The sequence below is a fragment of the Sesamum indicum genome, linkage group LG3 (genome assembly GCF_000512975.1).
Source record: "Sesamum indicum cultivar Zhongzhi No. 13 linkage group LG3, S_indicum_v1.0, whole genome shotgun sequence".
In the NCBI taxonomy this organism is placed as follows: Eukaryota; Viridiplantae; Streptophyta; class Magnoliopsida; order Lamiales; family Pedaliaceae; genus Sesamum; species Sesamum indicum.
In genome coordinates this window covers 23,354,200-23,365,417 of record NC_026147.1, presented here as the reverse complement: position 1 = coordinate 23,365,417, position 11,218 = coordinate 23,354,200, and the positions used below count along the sequence as shown (strand labels likewise).

The 11,218-nt window shown below is 35.6% G+C and overlaps 3 protein-coding genes across 3 annotated transcripts in view; 2 read left to right on the top strand and 1 right to left on the bottom strand.

The window, feature by feature from the left end:
* Positions 1-742, top strand: part of LOC105159307 (peroxidase 9) — a gene marked incomplete in the record, with an annotated part of 1,802 nt that extends 1,060 nt beyond the window's left edge. Inside the window, 2 exon segments of the mRNA XM_011076318.2 lie at positions 1-59; positions 140-742. Of these exon segments, the coding sequence (XP_011074620.1) occupies positions 1-59; positions 140-552 (472 nt within the window).
* On the top strand, positions 1,421-7,759 carry LOC105159306. Its single transcript, XM_011076317.2, has 7 exons — positions 1,421-1,863; positions 2,154-2,296; positions 2,405-2,676; positions 3,372-3,526; positions 4,582-4,844; positions 5,793-5,855; positions 6,910-7,759. Exons 1-7 carry the CDS (start codon positions 1,590-1,592, stop codon positions 7,162-7,164), a joined length of 1,425 nt encoding a protein of 474 aa, XP_011074619.1. The 5' UTR covers positions 1,421-1,589; the 3' UTR covers positions 7,165-7,759.
* LOC105159573 (bZIP transcription factor 44-like) lies at positions 9,408-10,620 on the bottom strand. Its single transcript, XM_011076685.2, has one exon. It carries the CDS (start codon positions 10,072-10,074, stop codon positions 9,631-9,633), a length of 444 nt encoding a protein of 147 aa, XP_011074987.2. The 5' UTR covers positions 10,075-10,620; the 3' UTR covers positions 9,408-9,630.

Below are 11,218 nucleotides of genomic sequence, written 5' to 3'. Positions count from 1 at the left end.
ACTCATAACAAAGTTCAGGGCCCAAGGCCTTGATGTAGAAGACCTCGTTGCTCTCTCTGGTTGATCAACTCTTCCTATTTACCTACCGTAAACTAACGATATAAACCACAAACATATTAACAACAGTAAGATATTGCAGGAGGGCACACCATAGGAGCAGCAAGATGTGTGACATTTAGACAGAGGCTGTACAATCAGAACGGGAACAATCAACCAGACGTCACGCTTGAGAAAAACTACTACAATGGCCTAAAAGTAGCCTGTCCTAAAGTCGGCGGTGACAATAATATTTCACCTCTTGATGTTTCATCTCCGGTGAGATTTGACAACACATACTTCAAGCTGTTGTTATGGGGCAAAGGTCTTCTCAGTTCAGACGAAGTTTTGTTCACCGGAAATGTTGGGAAGACCGTCGAACTGGTGAGAAGCTATGCAGAAAGTGAGGCTTTATTCTTCCACCAGTTTGCAAAGTCTATGGTTAAGATGGGGAACATTAGTCCTCTCATTGGCTCCAAAGGCGAAATTAGGAAGAATTGCCGCAAAGTGAACTGAACTGAACTGAGAATACATAGCTCAGTGCCTCAGTCATTGTCTATGTGAAGTCAGCTTCCTTTATATGCACGCTTCTTCTGTTAATGTTCTAAAGATGTTCTTTCTCTTGGGAGGGAAGTAGAGAAGTTCTGTCATTTATGTATGCAATTACCAATATTTTTCAATATGACTAATCAGTAATTCTCTGTTACAAAATTTCAGGGCAAAACTGAAAATTTCATACAAAATTAAGAACAAAAATCAAATTCAAACACACACTTTTTTTAGGTGGTAATTACATAATTACTTAAGAATTCAATAAATTGATGGATCATCGATTCGATAAATATATTAATATACTAAAATAATAAAGTAAATTATAATAAATTCATATTTGATATTGTACGTTATTATGTATATACGATTTATGTCATTTATATATTTTAAAAAATATATTTTATACATATTTAAGAGAATACAGAATATAATATTATTTTATAATAACAAAATTCAGACTGATACAATGAAAAACATTCTTTTTCCTTATTAAAGATATGACAAAATGTGTGAGAAATATGTTACTTTTTCCTCACACTATTTTAATTCAAATTGAATTTGTTGGGATTTAAATTAATTGTATAACATATATAGTATATTTAAAATATGATTGATTTATAATTCAGAAAAAAATGATAAATTAAGTAGTAAGTATTCCACAAGTGATATGATTGATTTAGTTTGGTCAAATCTCATTTGACGAAGAATTTCCCTAAATTCAACCTAATAATTCATTAAGTAGCTAAACTTTTTGTTAACTGAAATAGCTAATTTTACATTTTAATCATTCAAAAGTGTAATTCTGCCCTTTTTAAACTCTATGTCTGGCCAAGGTGACGGTGTCGTTTCATGAGTGAAGAGTTGGAAATGGAGTGTGAAGGCTTGTAGATCTAAACAGTGAGCAGACAAGTTTTCTTCCAACTCATCAGATTGGTGCCCTAAATGCATCAATTCGACACTGAATTTGATCTTTAATTGTGCTGCGGCTGTTGAACAATATAATGGCGAAGCATTCGACGACGTCGTCAATTTCAGTCCAGAAGAAATGGCCTTTGCTGATATTACTCTGCATCGCCCTCTCAACCGCCATTGCCTTCTTTATCGGAGCTTCGTTCAATTCCTGCAATTCTCATGATTACGCTGATAACAACAGTTTCAACACTCCCATTCACTCGTTCAACTCTGAGAGCACGGCTGCTACGAAAGAAGAAAATCCTCTCAGTTTTATGAAATCAAAGCTCGTGCTCATGGTTTCGCACGAACTCTCGCTCTCCGGTACTTTTAACTTTTGACTCTATGAAACTAACTAAGAGGAACTGTTTTTCAAGTGTGATTGATTGGTGTTGTGAATGGGCACAACTTGCTGTCGGGACAATACAAGATCAACTTTTGACAATGAAGAATAAACTAATCGTCGAGTCTGATGAATTTTGAACTGTGTCATATACTGCATTTCCTAGTTGTCCAGGAAATTGCTTTGAGAAAAAAATCAATCTTTCTGGACTAAAAGCTCTATCCAAGAGTCTACAGAAAGACTAATTTTGTTTTTTAACAAATTTTCGTAGGCGGGCCGTTACTACTAATGGAGCTTGCGTTTCTATTGAGAGCCGTTAGCACACGGGTTGTCTGGATCACTAATCAGAAGCCCACTGAACCTGATGAAGTGATTTACAGTTTGGAACAAAAGATGATGGCCAAAGGCGTGGAGGTATGATGAAGTTCATATATCCAGTTCTGCCCAAATGACCATTCTTTTCAACGTCATTTGTCACTACGGCGTCAGAATGATAATAGTTGATTTTGTTATTCAATGCAGGTTATGCCTGCAAAGGGCCAGGAAACTGTTGATATAGCTCTTAAAGCTGATCTAGTCATTTTAAATACTGCGGTGGCTGGCAAATGGTTGGATGTTGTGCTCCAAGAAAATGTAGCCCGTGTTCTCCCCAAGGTTTTGTGGTGGATTCATGAAATGCGAGGGCATTACTTTAAACTGGAGTATGTTAAGCACCTCCCTTTTGTTGCAGGTGCCATGATTGATTCTCATACTACTGCTGAGTACTGGAAGAACAGGACACGAGAACGATTAGGGTATGCTACTTCACATATTATATATGATTCGTATGACCCTATTTGTTTCAAGATGGTTTCGCTCATAATTCTAACAACTGCTCAAAAACTATGCATATTTATAGCCTTTGAAGATGCAGAAGTTAATAAGTACTTCGTTCCAAAAAATAGAAAAGTTAAGTAATGTTTTGTTTCATTTCTAAATATGCATTTCCAGAAGATGTTTCAGTGGATCCATGTCGGCCAGTGTTTTAGAAATGTCTTTTCTTATTCAGTACTGATTCCTCATTTCAAAGATTATAGGAAAATATTTTCAAGAAGTCGCCCATTTCTGGAAATATCAATAAGATGTTTGTTTGTTTTCTTCATTCCATGGATAACATGCATTTGACTTAATGGAAAACTATAATTTCGAAATACTTTAGCAACACATTTTGATTTTCTACCATACGCCTGATGTAGGCCCTTACATAATCTCATCCTCAAACTCCTTTATGAACTCATCCATCTCCGAAAAATTGAGAACAAGTTTTGGAACATGAAACTAAACTTAGCTTATGTTGCAGATCATTTACTGTGTCACCAAAATTTGTATAAATGCAAATGATTGTGGAAACCTGATCTCTATCTAAGTTGACTTCAACACTATCCAGAATTTTTGGGTTATTCTCCCTGCAAGCAATAATTATAACTTATATTGTTCTCGATTGGTGCAGGATTAAGATGCCTGACACCTATGTTGTGCACCTTGGGAATAGCAAAGACTTGATGGAAGTAGCTGAAGACAGTGTTGCAAGAAGGGTTCTCCGGGAGCATATCAGGGAATCACTTGGAGTACGAAAAGATGATCTTCTGTTTGCCATTATCAACAGTATGCTTTACAAACTATGAAATTGTATTTTATCCTTGGCCATTTTTCTTCCAGAATTTATTTCTTAAACAGCAATTTTCTTTGAATGCGTTTTAATGTATTAAGAAGTGCTTTCAATCTGCTTCCGGGTTGGTTTGACATCTAACCCTCCCTGTTGCAGTTGTGGGTTTTGCTGTAAAAGGAATTTTGTGTTTAGCATGACAGTTGCAAGCACGCATTACATCTAGGTTATTTTTTTGAAAAAAAAATAAATAAAAGAATTCTGATGAAACATTAGGACTAGGCTACCATTCAAATATCCCATGAAAGTTCAGAAGAGCTAGTTTTCGTCGTACCGTTTTCATGTCCAACTATTTATGCCATGATACAACTTGTATCTGTACAAAATGCATTACTTATATGTATCTGATGTAGTGGAGACAAAGGCAATAACCATGGCCTTGCTTGATACTTGAAGCTAGTTTAAATATCCTGTTGCAACTATCATGAATGAGCCAAGATTGCGTTTGCTGTTTGGCTCTTCCTCGGCAAGGACAAGAACCTTCATGGATTAGAGAGGTGACTGATAATTTGCTAGTCCATTTCTGCATAATTTCTGTCAGCCATCAAACTAAGAAGCACTCTTCTTCTATCTTGTGATTGATTAAACAAATTTTAGAATGTCTTAGAAAAGATATGATAGTGACCACAAAGTAGAGTGGGCATGCGGCTCAAACATCAAAAAAGCAATTAAAGAAAGATTCGCTGGTTGTAATTTCTCTCTGCTATATCTTGCTAAAAAGGTTTGATGATAAATTTAATCCTGAACCTCTTTCAATTTTTAATTGACGGAACATAATATGTATTTCTTTACTTTAAGCTCCTAATTGTTCACACGCCATAGTTCTGTAGTTCTAAGCATTTTATCTTGTGGCCTTTATTGTGATCACATGTACCACATGTGAGATAAGTTAATTCTATATGCTGTATGTTGCCTCTGTATGCACGCAAGTATGTTGTTACTCATGGTTGTATCCACTAGACAGTTTCTGACTTATGATGCTGCATTGCTATAGGTGTTTCACGAGGGAAAGGTCAGGATCTGTTTCTTAAAGCTTTCTATGAAGCCCTGCAACTCAGCCAAGAGAGGAAACTGAAAGTTCCACCAATGCATGCAGTTATAGTGGGAAGTGACATGGGTGCCCAGACTAAATTTGAAACAGAATTGCGGAGATTTGTTGCTGACAAGAAAATTCAGGAGAGTGTACACTTTGTGAACAAAACACTGAATGTTGCTCCCTATCTGGCTTCCATTGACGTTCTTGTCCAGAACTCTCAGGTATATATTGATTTGTTAGTTTTATGAATGCACACAATACTTAAGTTTCATAAATCACTCAGATACTACTAAGGGGCTTACTCTCATTGATGGAAGAATTATCTATGATACTTTGCACTCATTTAGGAGTTGTTCATGTTAGTTTATTAGGTATTCTTAACTTTGTACAAGATTGCTGACATTTGTTGAAGGTGAAATGAAAAGAAAAGGAAGCCACATAATCTTTTTTATATTTTTGCAAAAACACTTTATTTTTGCTTTCTCTATTTGTGATCACTTTGGACATCTACTGATTACATGCACTAAAATTAAAGTGGAGTAGTTTTGTTTCATACTAATAGCCTCAAACCTAAACTGGACTTGGTGCTGGCTCTATGACAAATTTTCCAACAGTAAGTGGATGAGTGCATAATTGGCCCTCTCCTGCTGCAACTTCCAGATCATCCGTCTGTCCCAACAATCTCAAAAGCATGTAGCAGCTGGCAAATTAAGAAGGCAAATTTACTTATGATGTGCTGGCCCAGGTGCCTACTTGCTGGTTTTGACAAGCTCAACCAGTTTTTATCAGCCTGGAGTTAGGACTTGGCTCTCTCTATTTCCTGGCCGAACCTATATGGTTGGTTTTAGACTAAATTTTCAGACTGAAAGGAGAAAGGCCAAGCTCCAAACTCCAAAGTGATGAATTAGTTCAATGAGAATGAAAGTTGTTTGGGCCTTTCTTGCATGAAGACCACTTTCTTATAATGTTAATATTAAGCTATATTGTCGAAAACATTGGGAACTTATGAAATCATGACTTTCTTGATGTTATGCAGTTGGTGTTCTTATTGCCAACTTCAGAATGATAATGTGGTTGTGATATTAAGAAGTATGATTCACTTGCATATATAGATGAGCTTGATCTCTCTTCGTTGTACTTGGAAGAACTTAACATTCTGTTAAATGCAGGCACGTGGAGAGTGCTTTGGAAGGATAACCATTGAAGCTATGGCTTTTCAGCTGCCTGTATTGGTGAGCTTATTCCTGTTTCTATCTTTTTTTATTTTGAATGCATTCTGGGCATCCCTGAGTTTATTTATCACATACAGAATTTAGAGTCTGTGACCTTCCCATGTCTCATTTCCAAATATTGATTATTTAAAAATACCTGCTATTGTCAAGGGAGGAATTACTACCTACTGAAGATCATAAATATACTAGTCTTAAAGAGGAGAATGTCCTTCCCTCTTATTGGCATCTACATGCAGGGGTTGGGTGGTTCATGGCTGAGGTATCGATCTTGTCTTATGAACTTCAACTCCTACCAAGCCCAAAAATCATCATAAAGTTGTAACAAAACAAATTTTGAAATTATCATAAAGCATGCTTTCGTCCATTCCTTTTACAAGCAAGCAAGATCGTTGTTCCAAATTCAGCACTTCGTAGAGGCTATGGACCCTTTGCATCAGTGCTTATTTTTTGTTTCTGTTGTGCCTTCAATTTGCCTCTGTGCGAAAGCTTCCTAGATGACCTTCTTGTATCCCGAGGTTTCTACTTCACAATGAAGCTTAAGCCGATCTATCCTGAACAATCATGTACACACAGACAGACAAACCATAGGTTGAGTTAGACGGGGCTGGTGGTGCAGCCTACACCCCTGCAGTGAAATATTTCCAGTTTCTACGTGCAATACATGCAAGTCATCCAACTAGGAGGGGGAAAAATGAAGAGAAAAAGAATTCCCCTTCCCCCTCTCCCTACACCCCCCAAATTCCCTCTTACCCTACTTCTGAATGTCATAACTCGCACTAAGAAAAGATGCCCACATTGTGGAGGACCAGCATCTTGGGTTAATGGAAAATGCATCACTGGCTACCAGGTTCTACTAATTGAAACTGAAACCTTAGGCTGTTTGTATATGCTTGCATGACTTTTTATCTAGACCCTGGTTATTCTTTTTTCTTTTAAAAAAAAAATGCGAACAATATAAAACCAACATTCTTGATCATTAAAGTAGTCAATGGCTTCCTGATTCCAGTTTTCATTACCCTTGCACTTCATTAAGCATATATGTTATATACTTCAGGGTACTGCAGCTGGAGGTACAATGGAGATTGTTGTAAATGGCACCACTGGTTGGTTGCATCCAGCTGGAAAAGAGGGTGTAACACCTCTTGCGGAAAACATCATTCGACTAGCCACAGACGTTGAGACGAGGAGGACAATGGGAATGAAAGGTTACAAAAGGGTCAAAGAGATGTTTCTGGAACACCATATGTCGCACAGAATATCCTTGGTCTTGAAGGAGGTTCTGCAAAAGGCAAAGAAAGGAACTCATTAACTGGGAAGGCTTGTTCCAGCAAAGAAAGGAACTCATTAGCTCGGAAGGCTTGTTCCAGGTACTACTCTCCTCTCCACCCCCCGGGGCAACCAAGTGTGTACAAATTATCACCCACTATCTTCATAATTCAGTTTTGTGGATGAGAGTGTGTAGATACGACGGCCACTTACGTTATTGAATCATATCACATGATAATCAAAAACTGTTCGGTGATAGTTTCTCAGTTGGTAGTTCTCGTGATATCAAAGGAGAGAACCTGCTTCAAGTACATGGAATTTATCGAACAGGAATGTTGAGGGTGTTCTTTAGGGCTGTCCTTAATGAACTGAAGATGAGTGGACATTTTTTGTCATTTAATTGCGATAATATATTCCACTTAGATTAATATTGTCTTTTAAATATAAGAAGCAAAATAATAACTTCCTTTATTTTTAGGGTAAATTACAACAGGCTCCTTGAAATTTCTCTTAATTACCAATACATATAAATACCCCTTACAATGAGCTGTTACAAGAGGGTATTTGTGTATTTGTAATTTTAAGGAATACTTGTAATTTTTCCAACAACGAGGAAGTATTTCTAATTCTGGCAGACTTTAAAGGAGTCCACTTTTCCCTTATTTTGAATACTTCCCTAATTGAAGAGTGGATGTAATTATCCTAGCAGGTTTTAATGGTTTGTGTTGTCATTTTATTCCTAGCAAAAAATGTTGACAAAGATAGTACTTATTAATTAGTATTACTGGGGAGGACATACATTCCCGTGCATGGGGAGTGTACAACTATTTATCTAATTTAGGAATTTCATGCAACTACTAATATATTGGATGAGAAAAAAAGATATATATGGAGGGCTGGTTGGTCGCAAATGCACTTACTACCTACAATTTCTTTATTAAAAATTGTGTATGCATGAGGATGAGGTCACACACTCCATCACACAGCACCTACTTGAAGAACAAAGCAATTAAAATAAAGCTGTTAAAGTGGTTTTAATTATGCTTAATAATTACATCACCAATACATATGACCATCATTTTCTTAATTTTTTTACTTAGTTTTCCCTAAGAATATTTAATTTGTCCTCTTAAATTTTCAAAATACATGAAAATGTTCTGATCAAGACTATTTTAATAAAGGTTTTTTTTTCACCTTAAATTTAGCTATTATATTTTTGACAATTTACCAATTAATTCAATGTAAGTTGCATCATTTGCTAGTTTCTTCCTCCTAATGATAAATTCTTAATAAACAAAGAAAAGTTACCACCACAACTTTAACTTGCACTATAAAAGCAACTTAAAACCCACTTACTCTCCACCAAACAAGAAACAGCATAAAGGAACGGAATGATCTTAATTATGGTTAAACTTAATTTATATCCTAATTATGGCTGCATCCCATACTTATATACAAAAAAAAGAAGAAGCAAGTTTTTCTTTTTCGATCATGAAAACTATAAATTAATATCAAAATCATTTTTTTCTTAGATTTGCAATCAAATTTCAAAGATAGAAAAGTGCATATTTAAATTAATCATGTCGTCCTCTTTTAAGATATCATTATGAAAGGTAATCATTCTATTGACCCTAGAAAAAAATTTACATGTTTTTAATTTTAATTGGCGGATGGTAATAAAGTATGATAAGTATAATATATTTGTCTGTTCAAGATAAATGTATCATATTTATTGTATAATTGATTTAATTTGATCAAAGCTAATTTGGATAAAAAAATTTAAAAATTAATGTGCATGCATGTAGAAGAAAATTGTTAATGGTGCATTATATTGATGGATTTGAATTTAAGGGAAGAATTTGAAAAAAGAATTTAAAATACTTCAATTTGAAAAGAATTTGAAGTTCATCAATATTCAACAAAATATAATTTAAAATTAAAACTGAATGATTTAAAATCTTTTAAACTTAGAATATTCAAACAAATTCAAAAGATTTATATAATCTTAAAATCCTTCAATCCAAATACTACCTAAATGAATTCGATATATTGACAATGAACTCAGTCGTCATGTAATTAACCTTATGAGAACTCAGAACGCCTAGTAGGAAAAAAATAAAAATAATAACAAAAACATTTAAAATCATAAGCCCTTGAAGATTTTACATGCACAACCTTGCAGATTTAACATTGCTACAGACCCATATATATATATGACATACAAATATACATACATACATACATATATTGATCAGCTAGCCCTCAAATTAATCACTTTTGGACTGGTATTTTAGACCCTAATAATGAAACTAATCCTCTAATTCATTATGCTAATTAATATTTAAAAAAATAATAAAAACTAAAATGAGACAATCATTAATTTCTCCTGACATTCTCGAATCACCGAACTTCTAATCCAGGAATTTTCCTCAAATCACAACCACAACTAGAAATGGACAATAGAACATTCACCATTATTACATTCTTGATCCAACAATCCCAATCCTGATCAATAATCCAACATTTCAGCAGACGCCAATATCACTGGGTACTGGATTGGACCCATCATGTTCCATGGATGGTTCAAGATGAAACCATCAACCAATTCCCTGATGCTGAAATTACTAAGTCCCGAACATGCAGCACCACCCGCCGCCGGCGGCGGAGGCGGAGGCGGTGGTCTTGGTGTTGTGGATGTAATGCAAATATGTTTCAGGGATTGGAGTCTTTTTGTGAGCTCAATGAGCTGAGCTCTCAAGACTGAGTTTTCAGCCTCCATTTCCACATACTGCTTTTTTATGAGATCTATACTGGTCAACACCTGACTCTTCTTTTTTCTCAGCAAACAAATACAGTTCATCAGATCTTCCAAGTGCATCTGCTTCCGCAGCCTGGACCGCCTCGCCGACTCCCGGTTCGATTGCATTCTCTTTCTCTTCCTTTGATCCATCATCACTCTCTCTCTCTCTCTCTATATATATATATGTATATATATGTATTGTAGTAGGATTTAAGGGTTGATTAGAAGGGATATATAGTTATGAAAAAACGTAGAACCAGTAGAGGAATACAAGTGAGAAAGATTGAAGGAGATGGGTTCTGCGCCTGAAGGAAGAATTGATCATAAAACCAGAACGGAGGATTTCACTGAGTACAAGAGACATCAATCTCAAACATCAACAACACTACCGTCTAGCAGCTGCACCATCAATATTTTAGTGTGAAATCAATTCATGGTTCAAGAATCAAAGTTTCTTCCTTCCGGAAGAACTTCAACAGCACCAGAATTCTCAGGAGCAGAATCTCCCCAAGAAATAAATGAGAAAGCCGGACAAGAAGAAACCGAAATATATATATAGAGAGGAAGAAGTAAGAAGAAGAAGAATAGGAGGAAGAGGATTTTGAGGGCGGGGAGGGGCCTCATTTATACAAAGAGCAGGCAAGAAAATTGACTGGAAATCAGTTTTTGTGGGAACACGGATAAGCGTGTTTTGGCACCAAATTTCTAATTCAGGTCGAGTTTAATTAAATTTAAATTAATTATATAATAAGTATAATATATGTAGTGGGATAATGGTACGAGGGAAAGTATATCGTACTGTTTTGCTTTGATTCGATCAAATATAATTTCGATTTAATTTGAGGTAGAAGTGGTAAATTGAAGTTTTTTATTAAATCTTTAAGTGGCCATATATTTAATTATTTAAATAAAGAAAGAATACGAGTTGTACAAATATATTATTTTTCGGACATAAGAAAACCATTAATCAGCCAAGCAACAGGCCCAACCAAACAGCATGCACTGAGATAAAAGTACAGGCAAATCATCTACAAAGATAGGTTTCACGCCCCAAAAAACGACCAACACAAGTAAAAGCTGCTAAACAGCAACAGAGGGAGGAACAACTGGTCTTCCAGCTTCATCAAAATTTTGCAATAAACGATGTATCTTTCTTAATGGGTCCAGAAGTTTCAATCCAATATTAATGAAGGGTTTAATCATTTGGAATAAACTCATCCATTCATGCTCATGGTTCATTAATCCAACTCATGATCACTTGCAAGATGATTATGCCCTGTCTCTTATCTGTGTTACG

Excerpts from the sequence above, each read along its gene's own strand:
- LOC105159306 (XM_011076317.2), top strand. The coding sequence starts at position 1,590 with ATGGCGAAGCATTCGACGACGTCGTCAATTTCAGTCCAGAAGAAATGG. Across the intron at positions 2,677-3,371 it reads AGGACACGAGAACGATTAGG|GATTAAGATGCCTGACACCT; the intron begins GTATGCTACTTC and ends CGATTGGTGCAG. Across the intron at positions 4,845-5,792 it reads TTCTTGTCCAGAACTCTCAG|GCACGTGGAGAGTGCTTTGG; the intron begins GTATATATTGAT and ends TGTTAAATGCAG.
- LOC105159573 (XM_011076685.2), bottom strand. The coding sequence starts at position 10,074 with ATGATGGATCAAAGGAAGAGAAAGAGAATGCAATCGAACCGGGAGTCG.